This window comes from Pongo pygmaeus, chromosome 3 (assembly GCF_028885625.2).
Source record: "Pongo pygmaeus isolate AG05252 chromosome 3, NHGRI_mPonPyg2-v2.0_pri, whole genome shotgun sequence".
NCBI classification, from domain to species: Eukaryota; Metazoa; Chordata; class Mammalia; order Primates; family Hominidae; genus Pongo; species Pongo pygmaeus.
Genome location: NC_072376.2, coordinates 125,714,329 through 125,737,509, shown reverse-complemented (window position 1 = coordinate 125,737,509; position 23,181 = coordinate 125,714,329). Strand labels below are relative to the sequence as shown.

The window sequence follows — 23,181 nt, the reverse complement described above, 5'->3', positions numbered from 1 at the left end:
TTTATTTATTTATTTTAGAGACATGGTCTCACTATGTTGCCCAGGCTGGACTTGAACTCCTGGGCTCTAGCTATCCTCCCACCTCAGCCTCCCAAGTAACTGGGACTAGAACCTAAAAATTATTTAATTTACATATACATATCTCTACTTCACTCTGGTCACATGGCTGACTTCTTCCTAATAATATCAAAATAAATTAGGCTGCTCACAAATTTGGTCTTCTAGAAACCATAGTGTGGTCTATCCTCTATTACGCTCTCATAATTGTGTGATATTTTCCAGGTTACTTTTCTGGGAATACATATTTTTACTTTGGGATTCCCCACTTATAAGAAAATGGGAGGGATAGGAAAATCACAATATACACCGCCCGTTACCAAACTCAAAAAATGGCAACTAGATTCATTTTCTTAAATTCAATATTACACAAGTGAAATTTTGCTTGGGAACTTTTAAGTAGGAATAAATGGCTTCTAAAGTAATATGTTTTATCAGGGTATCAGGGTTTGGTCGTCTTTTCATAGAAAATAAGTATGTTTGGAAAAAACTGGCTCACATAACCGGTTCCTCCTTTTTTTCCAATTGTTGTCACTTAAAAAATATTCGTCACAAAGTGGAAAATTTGTTTTGAACTGCACTTGCCGTCCCTAAAGTGCCACATCAGTTTCTTTTTTTTTTTTTTTTGAGACGGAGTCTCACTCTGTCACCCAGGCTGGAGTGCAGTGGCACCATCTCGGCTCACTGCAAGCTCCGCCTCCCGGGTCCACACCGTTCTCCTGCCTCAGCCTCCCAAGTAGCTGGGACTACAGGCGCCCGCCACCACGTTTGGCTAATTTTTTGTATTTTTAGTAGAGACGGGGTTTCACTGTGTTAGCCAGGATGGCCTCGATCTCCTGACCTCGTGATCCACCTGCCTCGGCCTCCCAAAGTGCTGAGATTACAGGCGTGAGCCGCCACGCCCAGCCCACATCACTTTCTTAACAACAAAGAAGACATAATTATTAGCACAATAATCAATTAAATAGATGTATTTTTAGCTAACTCACTTTAAAAACTTAAACTATTTTTCTAGCTAACTCAAATATTCTCTAAATATCTGATGTACATAGCTTTTTTCTTTTTTTACTCAATGACCTGACAAAACATATTATATAGAGCAACTTTAGCTTCTCCCTAGTGTCAATGACAACATAATAAGGAAAAACATAGCAACAAAGTTTGTTTAAAAATATATTGATAATGGCAGCCAGGTGTGGGCACGCACCCATAGTCCCAGCTATTATTCAACAGGCTGAAGTGGGAGGATCTCTTGAGCCCGAGTTCAAGTCCAGCTTGGGCAACATAGTGAGATATATCGCTCTGTTGCCCAGGCTGGAGTGCAGTGGCTCGATCTCCGCTCACTGCACACTCCGCCTCCCGGGTTCACCCCATTCTCCTGCCTCAGCCTCCCGAGTAGCTGGGACTACAGGCGCCAACCACCACACCCTGCTAATTTTTTGTATTTTTAGTAGAGACGGGGTTTCACCGTATTAGCCAGGATGGCTAACTAGATTGGTTAACCACATCTCCTGACCTCGTGATCCGCCCGCCTCAGCCTTCCAAAGTGCTGGGGTTACAGGCGTGAGCCACCGCGCCCAGCCGAGATATATCATCTCTCAAAAAAAAAAAAAAAAAAAAAAAAAGCACCATCCTGGCCAACATGGTGAAACCCCGCCTCTACTAAAATCTCTACTAAAAATACAAAAATTAGCTGGGCATGGTGGCTCATGCCTGGAATCCCAGCTACTCGGGAGGCTGAGGCAGGAGAATTGCTTGAACCCGGGAGTCGGAGGTTGCAGCGAGCTGAGATCGTGCCACTGCACTCCAGCCTGGCGACAGAGCGAGACTCCATCTAAAAAAAAAAAAAGCAAATGGCAAATAATAAACAAAAGTCTTCAAATTATAAACCAAATGGTTTGAGCTTCTGCCAATTATGATAAATTATTTTGGGAGCACAAATGGGTATTAAAAACTTTTTAAAAGAAGGCTAAATATAGAATTCTCTTTCAACATTTTTTTAAACATTGCCTCTAAAATCTCTTAATAGTTGTCTTCCAAATATTATCCTCTTTCTAAGGTAAAAAAGACAAAAGATAATTAGTTCCTCTGGAAGTCTCTATGTTTGCCTGATTGTACTGAGCAGAAATATGCATATTTGCAGATCTGCCAAGTGCAACCCATTTTGCTGGACAATTCCCAGTGCATTGAATCTCTGCCAAAAAAATAAGCTGGGTGTTGAAAGTTCCTTTTTATCCGTCTGCAGAATTTCACTTTCTCCCTCTGCTGGCTGCCACAGACCCCCTTTACAGATATTAGGTTTAGATGTGCAATGAAACACCCATTTGTTCTCTTTAAGTTTTACGATAATGAATACTTCAGTACCCCTTTCTTATAAGTATTTCTCTTTAGCGCAGCTCTCAGTAACGAGTTCACCATTCCCTGTGCAACTGAATAAAGCTTTTCTGTGACAGGTCCTTCCTATAAGATTTGCAACTCTTACCATTATTTAAAGAACTCAGAAGCACTTCTAAAAGCTGTAAGCATTTTACAATGTTTTCTTTGCACCACTGAACAGCCCCAGCTGAGGAAAGCAAAATGAAGAGGGCCAGATTCACGCTGAGGAGGGCATGATCTTTTCTGTGAGATCAGTATTTTCAGATTTAGTTCACTGATTAGGCTAAGTTCCTGTTTCTTTATATGTTTTGCCTCTAAGCATGTAAATGCAGACATTGGCGATCACTGTGATTCATATAAGTTTGTAGAAATTTATGCTTATTCTATTATTTACTTGTTTGCAAAATTTTAAACACTAATATGGTTGATAATAATTAACACAAATTTTACTGTTGTACCCTTAATTAATTCTATGACCATCATAGTAACTATAATAGAGAATTACTAGCATTTCTAGAATTACAATTAATGTGTATGAATTAAATGGAGAAATTGTGGGAAAGGAAGAAAAAAATCTTTGCTTTGAAAAAAGTAAAAAAATGGATGAGCTCATTCGAACTTTGTTCACTTTTATCAGATACCAATACCTTCGACACAGTCTGTGCTATACATAGACTGACCACAAAATAAGGAATTGATTCCAGGTAGGGTACAGAAACACTCATCACAGAGTGAATACTTTTTCCCCAAAATTCAGTTCTTTTCTTTCAGAAAAATCCGTGCTACTTTGGTTTATTGAGTTTTCATTTTCATCTTTTTTCATATAAGGACAGAAAAGAGTTTTAATGTAGATTATAAACCATTTTAACCCAAAACAAAACATAACAAAACAAAAAAATAGTAGGAAACAAAAGAGGATTATTTTCTGTGGTCACAAGAACTGCATATAAAATACAGTTACAGTAATACAAGGATAAGATATCTATTAAGTTTAGATGAGAGACTAGAAATCTCCCATTTGATTTGATGGTTAGAAACACTTAATAAATGGATTAAGATGGACAAACTTAACTCTATCATTACTCCCAATTATGTATATTCTTCAGGAAAAATAATTCCAGAAAATATCAAGCTTCAGTTACCTAAATTTAAGCAAATTATGTTACAATTATTGACCAGAACAAAGGGTGAATATTCCATCACTTCAGGAAATGGCTCAAAGATTACACCTAGTTTACACAAGTAGATGGGAAATTAACACCACTGAAGTACACAAAAGATTTTTGGCACCACATGCGAACAGAAATATACACTTATCAATAATCACGTTAATGCAAGGTATTCTATTCCCCAGTATCTAAAAAGTTTAGTCTTTGCTATTTTCTTCCAGTCGTCCCAGTGGTCCTCCTAGGCCTTGAAAATAACTTTTAAAAACTTGAGACAAAATTTTATATCTGGTCCATATGATTTCATATTTAACCCTTTTAATTATTCTCATTTCCTTTTGTGATTTTCTTCTATATAACTAGAACAAGATTTCATGTGCCAGTAGGTACAGATCTTAATGTGTGGCTCAGGGATATACAGCAGAATAGAAGATGGCAGGGAAACTGGCCAGACTGAGCTGCTTCACCTTCAGCAGGAAATGAGTTTCGGAATGAAAGGGCCCCCCACTCCCAATCAATGCGCCAGACTTACAAAGTCAGGAAAACCATGGGGAGTCCTCAGCCAGCCAGAGATCTTCCTATCTGACCTCAGTATTAACAGCTTTTGGTGGCATAAGTCCTAAGCCCTGCAGAGACAGTCCTCTAATCATTACAGTATTTAGAGGGAAGGTTGAGAGGAAGTGACTAAGGATATAAACCTTCATTGGACTCTCAAAGACACTTTTTTCTCAGTGAGCCATTGCAGGTATTTGACTTGAGTAGCACTCTCTGATTTTGAAGACCAGCCCTTTTCTGGCTATATCTCTCCCAGTCTCAACTACATCTTATCCTAGCTGTCTGTTTGTTGGATCTGACTTCACCAGCCCATTTTGGTCTTAAAATAAAATGATCTGGATCTGAATTTTGGCTCTGCCACATTTGCTGGTGATTTGCCGTATGAGTTTGACAAGTTACTAAACCTGTATGAGCCTCCATTTCATCAAATATAAAACCAAGTTATAATATCTACCTCATTGCATTGCTGACTATTAACAATAACTCAAGTTAAACTGTTCTCTTTAATTTGTCTTTATAACTCTGTTAGCAAGTTCTTCATACTCCGGTTTAACCCTCTTTTAACCATTTCTTATACTGGCTTTTCTACCTTACCAATACTCTGCTTTCCAACATAAAAGTATGGTTTTCTTGAAAACTTCTATCCCATCTTTATGGATGTTTTCAGCCCTAGGCAAAGTCATACCCTAATGGAAAAGCAACATCCTGGTAACTCATACTACATGCTTTCATGGCTGCTCAATATCAAGGCAGTTAATCCTCCCTGCCACAGTCATATGTCTATCCTTTGAGGATAACGAAGAACAGTTCTACTCATGAGCTTAGTGAAGGGCTCCACATTTACGAACTTTGGTAATCCTGATCAGCAAAATTAATTAAAAGGAGGGCTTGGCTTTCAAATCCCAGATTTGTAATATATTTAGCAGTGATTTTTGTTGAGCTTCCTTGATAAAATTAGTATCTACTATCACTAAAATTATCAATATAAGGTAAGAATTTATACTTTAGGTTAAAGTAGATACTAACCTGCCTGTTTTAATTGTAAAGAAAAAAATTATCCTCAAACAACAGTTAATTTGTCTTAAGAATTTCATGTTTTGATGAAATTCAATATAGTTGTGATCACCTAGAATTGTACTTTTCAAACAATGTTCAATGGAGCCACCAGATTCAATGAGGATGTCTCAGGGGAACTTCCTGAAAGTAGGATGAGGAGGAGGGGAAAGAAGAGGGATAAGTGGGTGGGTTCCACATCCCGCATGCCCACTGCAATCAGAATAGTTCTCTTTGTTAATGCCAGATTTTATTTTTCAAAATGGTTTTGCAGCAAAAAAAAAAAAAATTTTTAAGTACCTGAACTAAAAGATCCCTTCAGTCTTATAAAGAGCTCTATGCCCTCAAGTAAACACTCCTAAAAGTCAAATGGGAAGCAGAAATTTAGAGTTTCTAGTTAAATGGACATATTAACCTTCTCATAATTCAAAGTTAGCAAACTGAAGTCTTTCATCTTCAGGGCCTGTTTAACACTTTCAGTCTAACTCTACTGTCCAACGAATGCTTAGCAGAGCAGAAAGAATGTGCCTACCTAAGGACACCTGGGTAAGGACAGCAGGCTCTCTTCAGTCATGGCAAAAAGGACATATATTTTGGAGTGTTAAAGTAATCCTTTCTTCAAGGTCAAAAAGTGTTCTTAAATTTTGCCATGAAAATGCTGTTACTAGGACACATACCAAAACTGAGGACCTAAGAAAAGAAGAGTCAAATCTTTCTTATACCTTCCCTCAAAACAGATTATCCCTGATTTCTGATTTTTAGAGAGTAATATTCATGTATATAATATACTTATAAATTTAAGGAGTTTGATGATACTACAAATTCCCAGTCATCAATACTTGCCTAATCTAATATTGACCTCTTTCTCTCTCATTCTCCACGAACAATACTTCAATCCTTGCCCTTTTCCTCAAATCCTCACTAACTACTCTGGCCACATCTTCTTCACAGAGAAAATACAAACTTTTTCTTGACATCCCTTTCAATTTTCCCTACCAAATCTACAAACCTATCTGTATCTGTATGCATCCTACAGAGATTGCCTTAGCTGTGTTGATGTGTGTGTTGTCCTTCCCACTGGCTATAGGTAATCCCTCTTCCTAGACCACCTCCTCCATCACTTCCTTCCTTTTCAGAAACCCATACCTCCAATCTCTCTCCTTCTTCTGCACTGTTCCCATTAAAATGTAAACATGTTCAAGACTCTCTCATCCCAACTTACCTATCCAGATGCTGGATTCTCCGCACTTTTATTTCGTGACAAAATTTTCAAAAAGCTATGTTTTTTGCTAACTCCATTCCCTTATCTCTTATTTACTTCTCAAACTACTCCGGTCTGGTTTCTACCCCTGCTTCTCTACCGAAACTTCCCTTGCCAAAGTTACTGAGGACATTTATATGTAAAACTCCAGTTGGTTTGTTGATGCATTCATCTTCTTTGACCTGGCAGCAACATTTGACGCTCACTACCAAATCATTATTCTTCCCTTCTTTGTCAAGAAGTGGAATTGGTTCTCCTTTATCATACTATAATCACAGATCTTTCCTCCGAGATTCTAAGATTCATCTATCCAACTTCTGACTTAGCTTTTATACCTGGAAGTCTCAAATGAAGCAAAATTTATTGGAATATATTCATATAATAATATTAATTATATAATAAAGCAGAGAAACATCTGCCCTTCTAAAAAGAGCCCAAGCTGGCCAGGCACAGTGACTCATGCCTGTGATCCCAGCACTGTGGGAGGCTGAGGTGGGCAGATCACTTGAGCTCAGGAGCTCACGACCAGCCTGGGCAACATAGTTAGAACCCATCTCTACAAAAAAATTAAAAATTAGTTGGGCATGGTGGTGCATGTCTGTAGTTCCAGCTACTCAGCAGGCTGAGGTGGGAGGATCACTTGAGCCCGGAAGGTGGAGGCTGCATTGAGCCATGATTGTGCCACTGCACTCCAGCCTGGGTGACAGAGGGAGACCCTGTCTCAAAAAACAAAACAAAAACAAAAAGAAAATAGCCCAAGATGATTAATGTTATGTCATTACCAACATTAACAAAATTGTCTAATTCTCCTTTAGCACTCAAAATAATAGCCACAAAGTAGAGAAAATGTATGTTAAATAATTATTATTCAAAGAGGATAAACTTTTAAGTTATTCCCCACTTCTTTTATCTTATCTTCAATAGTACATGACCTGAATTTTGTGAGGCCTTGAGGAAATTTCTAAGCAAAATGAGAAATGCTTTAAAAATTGCAATTTTATTAAAAAGCTAAGTTGATTTCTCCTCTTTTGGCATTCTCGCATAACTTCTGTTCTTGGATTAAATTATTAACTAGTACAAAGGCACCATATATTATTTATTGCACCTGAAACATCATGGATATTTGCATGATTGTCAATGTTAATGGTGTCATACAACTCATCTAATAGTTCACCATGCAATTGTTTCCTCTGTAATCAAATGAGATGATTTTCACAATATTTCGTAGATTCCTTCTAGAAAAGAAACGGATTCTTCTAGATGAGATTCATGACTTAAAAATACAAGCAGATTTCCCCAAATCGTGTGTGTGATATAAATAGAGTAAGAATTTTTACATTCCATCATTTAAGTCTAATATTTCCTTCTTCCCTCCTTCCCCTTTATTTAAATGTAGAATCTGGAGAATTCTCCACATGGATGCAATCTATTTGAATTATTTAGAATCAAATCACTTTATTGACAACCTTATAGCAATCAATTTTATAAGTAATTATGAAGATAATGTTCTGATCACAGAAAACAAATTCATAAGCCCTTAGAGAAAATAGATGACTTTGGTGAACAAATCCCAATGTGTTTATTATGTCTATTGTATTCAGATTTCTTTCCTCCACCTCCCTTTTTCCAGCAATGAATACCTTGAGGAAGAGACAATCTATTTACCTTTTCATTCCCAAATGATACCAATGATAATTGCCTAGACTACAGAAAGAAAAGTCTTATAGTATATTACATTTCTTATAATTAAAAAATTGTTAATGCTATAACATCTTTAAATCTGTTTTCATAAAAATTGTTTTTACCAAAATAGTACTTAATTACATTCTAACCTCAGTGTCTTTTTATAAGATTCCTTTAAAGTAATATTTAAAATACCAAAAGTACCTTTTGCAACATGGTGGTCATTTGAAATATCAATTCTTCATGTCTCTTTTCATTACTTACCTAAAAGGATAAAAAAGAGAAAATATTAGAAGTTTGAAATCATTTCAATTTATCATTAAGAACAGTTTCCATATTTCAAATCAAAATAAGCTTATAGCAGGCACTGATGGAGTTCTTCATTTTAAAAAGTCACTATTATAAATGCAAAAGAACAAAGCAAAAATATTTGAACATTTGAAGAGTTCAGTAAAGTAGCCAAAACAGAATGTGATAAAAGATGAAAAATAGCCTATTAACATATAAGAGAAATAGATTTTTAAATATATGAGAATGTCCATTCAATCATAAGTAGATTCATAAGAATCTTGAGACATTATGTTTACTTTCAGAGTCTGTCTAAATGCATGAAAATGCATTGGCTGAAACTGCTGACCAAACAGTATTAAATTGGATAAGCATTCCTAAGCTAACAGTCAATGACAAAAACTAAGAAACGACAGAAGCTTGTGGCCTATCCCTTCTTCTTCCTTTTATAACTGCCATTTTTTAAACATCTACAATATGTCAGAAACTACACTAGCCATCTCATATATCGTATCTATTTATCCTTCATGACATGTAAAATCGGAATTATTAAGTCTCCTTTACAGGTAAGAAAAACTAAACATCGTAAAGTTTACATGACCTGACCAGCATTGTAAATGCCAGAGCCAGGATATATCCATCTCAGAAGTCTTCTTTTTTTATTATATTTTGCTGCTTCCTTTCAAAAGATTTGATTTACTTACATGTTACATAATATCAAGAGATTGGACAAGTTTTTAATGCCAAAATCTTGTTATATTACATCAGGTTATGCTAACTGCTCACATTATTGTATCACAATATATCAGACTTTCATGAGATTTGATTTCACCTCTGGTATCATTAAGCCACTAACATATGGCCATGCTTCTACTTTATTTTCTCTTATTCTTCAAAGCATATTGGAACTTTAACAGCCATTCACTGACATTCAAGCCCATGAATGGTTATGAAAACATGAAAGACTCAAATACTAAGTGTCAGAAATGATCCAATGACTTAGGATCCCTGGACCAATTATAGCAGAATCACTAAGGGTGCTTTTTCAGAAATCTCAATGTTGAGTCCCACCTCAGTATAATTTTTAAAGACTACACTTTCTACGAACTCTCCAAAATGATCCCTCTGCATATTAAAGCATAGGAAAATATGGCAAGAATCACTGCCTTATACCAGTGGTTCCTAGACCAGCAGAATGAGCATCACCTGAAAACTCATCAGAGATGCAAATTATCGGGCCCCCCTCCACCTTCCAATGAGAAACTGGAAGTGGGGCCCAATACTATGTGTTTTAACAAGCCTTCCAGATAATTTTGATGCAGTTGGAAGTTTGAGGACCATAGCCCAGTGTGAAACAACTCTTGGATTTTCTTGTCCAGAGGGTTTTCACTCTCTCTCTTGTGAACCATCAATATTTAGAGCTATTATGGATGGAGTCAAGGAAGTGTCATTCTTCAGTTTCCAGGAGGGTCTCTGAACTCCCAGGAATAGCCCTCTGGCACATACCCTGTTCAATGCCCACAGCCCTCTTTCTTCCCCTTATCTTACTTGATCTATTCTTTGTCTAGATTAAAAGATTATAATTTCAACAGATGCAGTGTCCACATTCACATAAACCTTAATGGGAGCTATTAAAATTATAAACACGTATTCAGACACTGAAATCACAACCCCGTTTTTAAATTCCCTTGGAAGTGTGTATGTAATGACAGTTATCAGATGGCTACCATAATACTTCTTTGAAAAAAAATCTTCCCATAGTTCACTTCGTATGTGGTGAACAATCCTCTCTGTGTCTTAGTACAAATTCAGAAAGGACAACATTTAAGCATTCATAAGAACTTTCTACGAAAAAGACTAATCAAATTGAAATAAGAAGAACATAGCCTCCAGGTGTCAAAAGAATAAAACAGGTTCACAAAAACCTGGCCCAATTAAAGTCCAAGGCATACAGAAAATAGCATCACAGAATATTAATTGTGGACCAAGTTGCTTTCCAGCTCTTATATTAGTGAATGCGCTAACAGGAACCTGATTCAACATCTCACACAACAATGTGGAACATAGGAAAATCAATGTTGTGCACAGCATGCTGAGCAAAGTGTTCCATCTGACATTTAGAACTGGTTGCACTCAGCTACTTTTAATTTTAGTCCCAATTTCAAGAGACTGCCAAAGACACAAAGCTACTGCTTCAAGTCCTTGCTTCCAGCTCCCATTGGGATGATCTGTAGAGCCTTTGAATACTCAGCTCCACTGACAGAACACACATTATTTCCTTTTGAAACTGAAAACCAGTTCCTGGGCTTTTGCATACATGTTTATTCTTCTCCAGGAAACTCAAGAGCAATTTAAGTGCTCTCCTCTTCACTGTGAGTCTGTAAACTCTCCTCTCTTAATGATGCAGTGTCTTGTGCTTAGCTCAGTTTAAAATGCACTTTCCTGGCTGCCTTCAGATTCACAGTTTAATTTGATTCTCCTGGCCTCTGGCTGTTGAATAACTTTCCATGGTGAAATATATTACATCTCTTTTTCTTCTTCCTCCTTTTTTTTTTTTTTTTTTTTTGAGACAGAGTCTCACTCTGTTGCCCAGGCTGGAGTGCAGTGGCATGATCTTGGCTCACTGCAACTTCTGCCTCCTGGGTTTAAGCGATTCTCCTGCCTCAGCCTCCTTCCTGAGTAGCTAGGATTATAGGCACATGCCACCACGCCCAGCAAATTTTTGTATTTTTAGTAGGGACGGGGTTTCACCATGTTGGTCAGGCTGGTCTCGAACTCCTGACCTCATGATCTGCCTGCCTCAGCCTCCCAAAATGCTGGGATTACAGGCAGAGCCACAGTGCCTGGCCTTTTTCTTCTTTTAAGGCAGGGATTTTGCTTTGAGGTTGCAAAGAAACAACACTGAAAACCATTTGTAACAAAAAATTAACTAGACAGATACTTTCAGCATCAGTTTATCAGCGTCTCTTTCCTCCCTAAACTTTATTTAAAAACTTCCTATAAAGATGAAGACTCACTAATTTTAACCTAGTATTTTTTTCTCCTAATTTTAACAAGCACTAAAATACTAAATAATAGATACAGTTGCTTTCCCTCACATTCTGGCCATTTTCTGGAATGTATGCTTCCATTTATACCTTATAGTTATCCAATCACAACTACTAAAAACCCATATCTGAATAATTGGATGAATAGTTAGATGGCTGTTGAAATCCCAGGAGCTAAAAGTGGTCACTCTAATACCCAAAAAAAATGACTCCCTACAAAAAGGTATGAAGTGCTAACGGTGTATAAGGCATTATATAGGTGCCTTCCAATGTAGTTGGAGATGACATAATTCAACCAAAAAAGTTAATAATAAAAACTTATAACTTATAGTGTGTTCCCAAGTACCAAAAATTATATTGACTACATACATTATCTCAACTGGTATTCAAAACAACCTCATGAAAACCCTCCTATTATCCACATTCTGTAGACAAGGAAAGTGAGGCTCTTTTCCAACACCATATTGCTCAATGGCAGGAATGAAAACCAAATCTAGGTTTTCCTGCTTCATAAAGCGTTGGTCTTACCCATAGTTGGTTTTATAAATCAAGGCAATGTAAACTAAATGGCGTACTGCTGGGTCAGGCATTAAAGGGCTTGGTGGAGGGTCATCTTCACAGAGGTGATGAAACTTAAGCTGAGTTTTGACATAATTAAGAGGACAGAACAGAAATGGAAATTGGGGGGAAGGAGAAAGATGGAAAGAGGGAGACTTGAAGGAAAGTGTTAAGTTGGGTTAATATTGGCTTAAGCAAATATTCAAAGCAGGATTTCTCAAGGTAAGTTCAACTAGTGAACATTGTACCCAATAAATAAATTTTAACCTATCTCCCTTGTTCCCTTTCCCCCGCTTTTGAAGTCCCCAGTGTCTATCAGGAAATACATTCTTTATGCAGATCACCACTTACCATCTTTGACATAAATCACACTCCCCTATATGTGAAGGTTAAATAATGCTTCACCATAACCAAAATCAATGTACAGACCATGTTTGGATCCTAATCTGAACAAACCAATTGAGAAAAAAAGGCAGGTGTGAGATAGGAGATAATCAGGGAGATATGGATATTAGATATTTGATATTAAACTATCTTAAAGAGGGGTAATAATGGCACGGTGGATATGGTTTTTTTAAATGTCTTACTAGTTAGAGGCATAATAAAATATTCACAGGTAAAATGACATAATGTCTGGTGTTCACTTTAAAATGCTCCATAAAAATGAAACAAAAAAATGTGGGGTGGAAGATAGATGGAACAAAATTAGTAAAATGATGACAATTTTTGAAACTAAGAGGATACATGAGATGCCTTATATTATTCTCCTTACTTTGGTCCATATTTGAAAATTTCCACAAAAGACTTTTTTAAGAGCCTCATGAAATGTGGCCAGTAATACAAAAACAACACCAAAATTTTGGTGTATACGGAGAGATGACCTCCCAAAATAGCTATATCATTCATTCATTCATTCATTCAGCCTGTGGTTTTTGAGTCTACAGTGTGCAGGGGGTTGTTCAAAGGTGAATGAGACACTGTTCCTGCACTCACAGATCTTATAATCATATAGGGGATGCAGGATGGAAAACTAATGACAGCAATCCAGAGTCATCATGGTGTGCAGATATGGACAAAGGACTGATTAAGTTTAGTATTTGAAAACTTGCTCTGGCTACAGGGATGGATGGATGAAAAGCAGAGAAAATGAAGATGGGAACTAAGACACTACCACTAAAACTGAAGAAGATGTGATGGATATTAGAAATGCAGAAGAAGTAATATAATTCTCACACTACTTATAACTTATTTCTAGTATTAATAAAATAGTTCACTCTGTTAGGTGCCTACGTTGTATCCAATCCTACAGAGAAAACCTTGTTTAGAATCCTCTCATCTATGCTAATGGCTAAGAAAATTGTGTTTTTATGGGGCCAGAGGGAGAAAAAAGAAGAAATTGTATATGCATGTTCATCTTAGTAATAATGTAAATAACAACTAACAAAATGAGAAAATTATAGTTTAAAATTATTTTGGATGTCACTAAGAAAATACGTAAATACAGAAATTTAAGCAATCAGTTTAATTGAAAGGGAACTCCTTTTTTCTTAACTCCAATATGTGGTATTTGTAATCCTAATTACTAAGGTCACATCTGTATTCTGTTAAAGAAGTTACTTTCCTAACTTTCACTATTATTAAAATATGCATAAAGATATTCAAGTCTTTGTACTATTGCTTTCACTCATTGTTAAATAAAAACAATGAGACTACACCCACAGGAAAGGCTTCACAGCCCCCATCAACTTGGTTAGAGTTGAGCTAGAAAGCAGCACACAAGGCTTAGGTAATGCCTTACCCTTCCCTAAGTGAGGTGTTAGAAATGCTGAAAATACCCTCTTTGGTGGTCATTTCTTTCACTGTCTCTTAGTCAGAATGAAATATCTGAACTGACAGTCGTAGATCAGTGTCTGTAGGGCAGCAATTTCTTCATGGAGCTGACACATCCCAGAGAAAAATACCATCCTCTGCTTCCTCCTCTTTTATCTCCTGGTGTGTCAACTACAAAAAAACTCTTTCTCTTGGAAAAAGGTCTGAGTAAGTCATGAGCTTAGTTATTTAGGTCTATGTTCATTAGACAGGAGAAAGAGGAAAATGAACTGTTTCATTTATTTTTATTATTTTCAAGGTCTTTTTCTCGAGTTAATTTTAAATTAATTTCCAAATATGGAATCTAGAATTTTTATTTGAAGGAATAGTCAACACTGGTTTAAAAATGGTTGGCTTCAGTGGAGAAATCGTATAAACACTGTCAGCCAAGTGACCAGAGTTCACATCAACAGCACTGTCATGTTCACAGTGCTACTCTTGATATAATGTGATGAAAATGGCATTTCATTCTGTGATCAAAACATGTAATCCAGTCTAATTATGAGAAAATCATCAGACAAATTTCAATAAAGGGATATCCCACAATTTACTTAACCAGTACTCCTCAAAATTGTCAAGAGCATAAAAAACAAAGAAAGCCCATGAAGCTGTTACAGCCAAGAGGAGACTAACAAGACACGACTATATAAATGTGGTATCCTAGAAGAGAAAAGGGGCATTTGGTTAAAAACTTTAAAAATCTCAATAAACTATGGACTTTAGTTAATAATAACACAATAACTTTGTTTAATAATAATTTGTTATTAATTACAATAAATATACCATGCTAATATAAAATGTTAATAATAGAAGAAATTAAGGGGAGAGGATAATCCCAGAACTCTGTACTATTTACTCAATTTTTCTATAAACGTACCAATGTTCTAAAAAATAAAGTCTATTAATAAAATAAAGATGGTTGGCTTCTCCTTTGATAAAATGTCAAAATATTTTCTCACCTTTTTAATCTATAGTTTATGTTCTATAAATTAATATTGATTTGATGGTAAACCTGTTTTTTTTAATATTTGAGAAGAATATGCATATTTTCTTCACTACCACAAAATAGATCTCCCAGCCTCAAAAAGGAAATATACAGGAAACTAGTTCTTATTATTCTTGGAAATAATGGGACTAAAAAGCTCTTCCAGAGACAAGAGTGCTGACACCTTCTGGAGAGTCATTCTGCCACTGCTAGCTGAAACGGTGAGCAAGGGGAATTGCAATGCCTTGGTATTACAGGTCCCAAACAGATGTTCAAGCCACTCACCAAGCAGATGCACAGCATGGAGAGCGGAGTATCCATCTAGCCTCCCCCATAAAAAGACAGAACATCATCAGTGCCATGGATATTTTTAGGGCTAGAAAGATCCTTAAAAGATTATCTGTTTTAATCCCTTCATTTTCACAGATGAGGAAATTTTAATGGCCAACTAATTTCTGATCGGCAATCCTCTTACTACTCTTATGAAATGTAAAAAATAAAGAGGCTGATCCTGAGAGGTTAAAGAAAATCAGTTGCTTTTCTTTACAACCATATATGCAAATAACTTTTGCTTGAGACAGATGATGTTTTCCATTTGAACTCCTATTGTGGAGAAGGGGAAAATGAAAAAAGTAACAAGGATGAAGACATGAACAAGAGGCATGGAACAAAGAAAGGGAATATTGGCAGACGGGGTCAAAGAACCCCAGGCTCCCAGGAAAACCCAGGAGAGAGAAACAACTTCTGTCATGGGGGACCAGAAGCTATAGCTATGCAAGGTGTTTGAAGAGAGCCATGGTTTTAGTTTTGCCTGAATGAAAATTTAAAGAATTGGCCACTTCCTCAGTGACCAGTTATCAGAGAAGCTCAGAGAGAGAGCTTCTCTAACCTCGGCTGTAAGAGAAATATGACTTGTCAGATCACCAGCTGGAAAAGAAGCAGAGGGGAGAGTGTGCTGGACAAGGAAAATGGAAGAAAAGAATTCATGATTGAGGGGTTATCGTCCCCTTTCATACAGAGGCTTCACTTTAATCAGCGTATCTGTATGTAGTTCATATGTTGAGCATCCCCACACTGGAGCTAGGTGGTTTGGTCTTTAAAGAACAGCTTCACTATGAGGCTGGTGGCTCATTGGAAGACGCAGGTAAGTAAGTGGTTGTGGCCGTGGTTCCAAGGCTGAATAAAGGGAGAAGGCCTGAAGTTCTCAGGTTGGTGACAGCAGAAATGACAGCTAAAAAAACAGGCAGTTTGAGCCTGGCATTTATAGTGTTTATCCAAACCAGCCACATAGCAGCAGTAAAAACTTGACCAAAAGCTCTTTAACCTCATTCCTTAGCATCTGAGGTCATGAATGAGACCTCAAAGGTGTCTTTCTTTACTTGAGAAAAGCATTACCAGCACTCACACATTTATCTGTCCTTTCTACAAGGAAAAGGAAATCTCAATAAGCTGAGAAGTTTTATGCTACATTCCTCAATCCTTTTTTTCTCCCTTCTCTTTTTGTTCTGGTAAAAATGGTTTCTATTTTGTTTCCAGTGCACAGATTTTACCTCTCAGAATTGTTACTTGCTTAAATGAAACAAAGGGCTTAACAACAGACTGAAGGTAGGAGTAATTCATGTTTACACTTGAGAATTTGCCCCTGATGAATAAACGACTATGCTCTAAACAGAACCTATAGCCCAAAATCTATATCACACATGGCAAAAGAAACAGCTTTTGAAGACATATACTGTAGCTCCTTCCTCCTATGGATGGAAAACAAAGTACAAACAGCTAAGCTCTCTCTAAATAACCAATGGACATAAATTAAGTCGGAGCTTCGCTCCAAGTCCAGCAATCCTGCTGACCCTTCCAAGTCTTCTAAAGTGAGCTCCTTTTTCTCTGTCAGAGACTTTGGGTGTAATGGCCTGGAACTGAAGCAGTAGGGTGGCGGGTGGTGAGAGAATGAGAACAAATGCTTTCATTATGCAGCATGCTGAGGCAAAATGAGTTTGACTCACAAATGCAACACAATTGGGGCAATGTAGAGGCCACAATGCAGCAACGCTGAATCACAGACAGTTTGAATGCTCTTGCTTTGACACATACTCTCAGAGTTGACCAGTTTTCTGACATTACTGTCAACCAGGAAAACTATTTTTGAGCTGCTTTTGTTCTTATTTTGATTTTGGAATTTATAAATACTCAGGAAAAGAAACTCTGTAGTTTGAGGACAGATTTTGTGGGATGTTAGGCAGACTTTCAATGTAACCAAACTATGTAATGAAGTTGCTTATGAATTAAAAGTGTTCCTTTGGGTTCTTGGCATGATTGTATCACTCATCTGAAAAAAAGACAGAAGTGCCAGCATCTGCAAGCTCTGGGGCTATCTGAGCATAATAGCAAAATTGTGGCCTCAGTGGAGCATTAAAAAAAAAACTATTTAATTCCCCAGAGAACAGATAATGATAAATTTCTGCCACTCTGAGGAGAAATCTATGGCGTTCAGCACCTAAAAGATTGTAAAATTGGTGGGGAAAATAATCCTCATGGTCACTAATGAATGAAAATTCCTTTTGCAAATCCTGCTCTGAATGATTATTTTTTCTTTTAAATTGAAAATAGGCTTGCCTACCCAAGTCTATGAAAGGGACGATTAAAAGGCTTTATGGTGAGTGTATCAAGTTCTCCCTAAGTACTATATTGATGTCATCCACTGTGGTATTAGGCTAATATGTCTGGTTTTTTGGTGCCATCTGTATTTTTCAGACAAATGGAATATGAGAGCAACAACTCTAAGTGGTTCAATGCTTACCACAACAAAAATTTCCATTAAGAATTTTCCATTAGGAAAATATGTTTAAGACTATTTAGGATAACTAAATTACCCTTAGGCCATTTACCAGCACATTGATGCTTCATCTCTAAGCATCTCCATCAGGAGAGACTTTACAAAACTTCTGCACAAAATGAGTCTAATGCACCAGCATCCTGATGTCACCAGTTCATTAACCCTGTCAGTTATTTGGCAAATTACTGGGAATTTTACAACACTTATTAGTTATAGTCAAAGACTGGGGGAAAAAAAAGAAATACCGTACATCAAATCTGGCTTTCAGATCTTGCAACCCTGTCATATCTATGAGCTCTGCTGTTCTAAAGCATGTTTCATTGATGTGACTCAAAGAAATCATAGCTAAAATATAACAAACTTCCCTCTTGTTTCTGCTCCTATAAAATCAAGCTGAAATAGCCAAGGGATGGTGGAAAAAGTGGAGCAGTGAGTTCTAGGGGTGACAATACAAATAACACCATGCTCCCAATAAAAAATGACATGGATTCATGGATCTTCGAGTATTTGCATTTTACCGTGTTTTCTAGACCCAGCTTTTAGGAAATTGTGGAACATTCTACAGCACACCCAGATAAATGTTTAGTTCCTCATAATAATGTGTTACTAAATCTACAACCTTCCATTATCGTCAACTCTTACAGAGAACAGCAACATAATCAGCATTCATTTGTACTTTCATAATTTAAAGTTTGAAAGTTTTCAAATTATAAAAATAATATATATGTATGTATACTACATATGTATATGTAACACCAAATACAAAAATTTTATGTCAATCAATAATTTTAATCTCCTTAAAAAGAAAAAACTGGAGATTCCTTCTATTTATATAAATGAATGGAGCTCTCCTTCTCCACTAGACTGAATTTCTCAAGGACAGGAAGCCAGGCTTGTATTCACTTCCATATCACAGGGCCTATTACATGCCTAGCCCGTAGTAAGTGCTCAAGAAATGAGAGAATTTGATTTTTTTTTTTTAAAAAAAGAAGCCAACTAGGGCATTTTGAAATGGGACATCACAGAGTTTAAAGATGAACAATTGATGTGGTGCTGTGGAAACTGCACAAGGGCAAGGGTCAGCAAACTTGTGTTTGCAGCCTCATTTTCCCATTTCCTGTCTGTATGACCTTTTGTTTTGTTTCGTTTTTTGAAACGGAGTGTTGCTCTGTTGCCCAGGCTGGAGTGCAGTAGCACCATCTCGGCTCACTGTATCCTCCGTCTCCTGGGTTCAAGCAACTCTCGTGCCTCAGCCTCCCCAGTAGCTGGGACTACAGGTGCATGCCGCCATGCTGGGCTAATTTTTTTGTGTTTTTAGTAGAGACAGAGTTTTGCCTTGTTGGCCAGGTTGGTCTCAAACTTCTGACCTTAAGTGATCTGCCCGCCTCAGCTCCCAAAGAGCTGGGATTACAGGCGTGAGCCACTGCGCCTGGCCTGCATGACCTTGAGTAAGTAACTATATCTCTGTGGAGGTTTCCTCCAGCTCTAAAAAGGGGAGAAGAATCTTGCAAGACCATTATGGAATAGAGAATGTATACAACCTGCAGAGGTTGATAAATGGTCATTATTATGACAGTGTTTCCTGAAGTTGTTTATATTAGGTTGGTGAAAAATAATTGCAGTTTTGCCATTAAAAGTAATGTCAAAAACCACAATTACATTAGCAAATTAAGATTTAAGGTGCTAGCTGGGTGTGGTGGCTCAAACCTGTAATTCCAGCACTTTGAGAGGCTGAAGTAGGAGGATTGCTTGAGCTCAGGAGGTTGAGACCAGCCTAGGAAACATAGGGAAACCTCATCTTTAGGAAAAAATATTTTTTTAAAAAATTAACCAGGTGTGGTGGCATGCACCTGTGGTCCCAGCCTACTTGGGATGCTGAGGTGAGAGGATCTCTTGGGTTGGGGAAGTTGAGGCTTCAGTGGGCCTAGGCAACAGAGTGAGAGACCCTGTCTAAAAACAAACAAACAAAAAGATTTAAAGTACATTATTATTATAATAACAATAATAATATTCACACTTATAGGTATAATGCACTTTCCCAAATACCTTATATGCTTTATCATATTAATCTAGTCAATAACCACCTAAAGTAGTATTATCTTCATTTTGCATCTGAGAAAATTGAAGTTAACATTTCCAGGATTGTTTATAAGATTGGAGCTAGAATATCAGAATGAGTTCTTAAGAGAACATAAAAGCAACTTTAAAAAACTATTTATCTGAAATATAGTTGAAATAACCATTTGGGGGATATAAAAGACTTATAAAAAATATATTTTTAGAATGTGCAAATGCATGAAGATTTACCCACTACGCATCCTAAAGGCCATCCTAAAAGCAACAGCTTAAGAAGCAAAATACGTGGAGTTCGATTGGTTTTGCAGACATCAAACTAATATCCCATATCCTATGACCTCAGAATTCAAAAAGGATAAACTAATAACAAGAACAAAAAGAACAATTATGCCTTAAAGTTTCACTTCAATACCTTTAGCATGCATATCAATCTCATTGATTCTGAATCTTTACAACTCTGACCATGTGAATATGAAACACTGCTATTTTCTAATAGCAGTACATCCAAGGTCTAGAGCTGGTAAACAGGACAATGTCAGCATTCATAGCAAGTCCATGTCTTTGTAAAGTACTTTATATTCATAAAGAGCTTTCAAACACTTTACTTCAAAATTCTTCAAAATTCTGAGTTGGGTAATTGTTATGATCCTTAATAATTATAGAAGCTATCATTTGTTGAGTTTCTATAATAAGCAGGACATTATATACATGCATACACACACATGCAGACACTTACTTCATTCTAATCCTCACAACAGCCCTATAAAGTAGATATATGTATAGTTTACCAATGAAATAGCTGGGGCTGCTTGCCCAAGGGACTTCCCAAGCTTAATAAGGGCAGTCTAATTTCAAGGGCAAATGTTCCTGCCATGACAGGGCTATTTCCCCTTTTCTAGCACATAACGCCAATAAAATTTTTGTGTAGATAGCATTTGTGTAATGGCCTCTTCCATTTCCATCCCTTCCTTCCCCCTGGAATCCAGAACTGTTTCACTGGCCCAGAGCCACCTAACTCCCACATCCCGTCTGAATCAGCTCTCCCAGGATCATCAGGTGCTAAATATTTCTCCTGCCCCAATTCCCACCCACCCACTGCTATCATCAAAACTTACCTAGCCCATCTCTATATTTTTATGTCTTTTTGAAATACAAATTATCCTTGTAACCATGGATGCTAGCACATTTTATTCTTCTGGGATAACTTATTCATTCATTCCTTTAGTAAATATTTATTGAGAACTTATTAGGTAATGCTTTCAGAAAACTATGCTTTAATTCTAAGGACTGACTATAGAAATAAAGCTGTATTTACCTTCAGGCAAGTCTTTTGATACCACTCAAAGCATAATGACAGAAATCACTCTTTCTCCATGTGTAATAATAGACAATACTTATCAAGGGTTTCCTCTTTCCTAATGCTATGCATGTAAAACCTCATTTAAAATACAATTAAATGGTATTAATAATATTATTTTTATTTTATATATGAGGAAATTGAGGCATAGTGGTGAGGCAGTTTGACAAATATAAGATGGCTAGTAAATAGTAGAATCAGGATTTGAACTTAGCTCTGCCTCCAGAGCTGCTACTTCTAACTACTAAGCTATATTACCTCTAGCTTTTTAAATAATAAGGGCATTTATAGGTTCTAATTTGCCTTGGATAATTTTGATATAAGCTTGCTTTCTCCGTGCATAATTAATAGCACTCCTTTTAACTCTCAAAAGTATCCTGTTTTGAAAAATAAATTATATTGTCACCCTGTCTCCAATAAAAAAAATAATTGATAACTTGACATGGCTGGAATAGAAAATAGCACAAGATTATTAATTTTGTAGATTTTATTGTAAGCAGATAAACAAATTCTATCATGCATTCGCCGGGACACAAACGAAGCATGGGAAGGAAGAAAAAAAAAGAAAGATGAGGAGTCATGAATCTTGATTTAAGAACACTGGTTAGTTATGTGGCACGAGGCAAGTCACGTAACCTGTGAGTCTCAATCTCATCTATTAAATAGATAGAGTTTAAAACACCAAATCCAGTGTTGTGGTGAAAAGTAAATGACATTACATAGGAAAATACCTGGAACAGTAACTTCACACCTGGAACATAAAAAACTGTCAAAAAGATAGATGATTAGTTATTCTTTGGAACACAGTTTCCCTTGGCCTGCACACTACATCATTTTTCTACTGTAAATGAAAAGGAGTTCTTAGAAGGATTAAAAAGTCTTTGGATAGGCACCTAACATTGCAGAGCCAATAGAAATGTATCTCATAGGCCGGGTGCGGTGGCTCACGCCTGTAATCCCAGCACTTTGGGAGGCTGAGGCGGGCGGAGTACCTGAGGTCGGGAGTTTGAGACCAACCTGACCAACATGGAAAAACCCTGTCTCTACTAAAAATACAAAATTAGCCTGGCGTGGTGGCACATGCCTGTAATCCCATCTACTAGGGAGGCTGAGGCAGGAGAATAGCTTGAACCTGGGAGGCAGAGGTTGTGGTGAGCTGAGATCATGCCATTGCACTCCAGCCTGGGCAATAAGAGCGAAACTCCATCTCAAAAAAAAAACCAACAACAACAACAACAAAAAAACACACAGAAATGTGTATCATAAATTCCTGCTACAAACTTTATTCTTCAGAGTTACTGCATTGGGAATTATGTATGAAAATGAATCCCTTTCAGAACGCATTCTTTGAAGGCCATGTAATATTCTACAGCCCAAATATCTGATCGTTGTAGGTGGCCTCACATGTAGGTTGAAGTAGCAGAACCACACCATGCTCTTGAGTACTATTTAATTTTATTCTAGAATCTGGTACTTCAAAGACTGAGGAGCCAAGTTTCAAGGCTCATCTTGAGGGAACAGGAAAGGAAATCTCAGAGCAGCAAAGTACATAAAGAAAGCTCTTTCTCTTTCTCCCACTGTGAAAGAACAAAACTATTTGGCAAGAAACGTTATGTTTGTACCTCCTCGTACTGTTTTTAAAGGAAGAAAAAGAGGTGAAAGAGAATGGAGGGGTCTGAATGTGTTATAAGTCCCAATGTTATTAGTTTAACATTCCCTAAGCCTGTTTAATTGTTTACTTCATCTTTTGTTTAAGTAGTCTCTCCTCATAGCATGTCTTTGCTAGACATTAATGAGGCAAAATGCTGAAGAATGATGTATTTTTAACTTACAAGCTATAAGAAGAAGAAATAAATTTACAACTGCACTCAACAAAGAAAACATCACGGTCCCACAGACTTCTGCAACCCTGAGTCCTTGAATTTAGATTCATCCAGCACTGGCTAACATTATGTGGTAATTGTGTTTCCTCAAACTCAAATAATTCATGCCAATTACATAACTCATGCAACTCCCT

The 23,181-nt window shown here is 36.9% G+C and overlaps 1 protein-coding gene across 10 annotated transcripts in view; it reads right to left on the bottom strand.

The window, feature by feature from the left end:
• The window catches only part of ANK2 (ankyrin 2), a 683,028-nt gene that overhangs the window by 468,841 nt on the left and 191,006 nt on the right, over window positions 1-23,181 (bottom strand). For 8 of the 10 annotated variants that reach the window (XM_063663998.1, XM_063664003.1, XM_063664038.1 and 5 more), the window contains exon 2: window positions 8,356-8,415. The exons of the other annotated variants lie outside the window; for them this stretch is intronic. In XM_063663998.1, coding sequence (XP_063520068.1) covers window positions 8,356-8,415 — 60 coding nt within the window. The remainder of the gene's footprint in view (window positions 1-8,355; window positions 8,416-23,181) is intronic. 10 annotated transcript variants of the gene reach the window in all.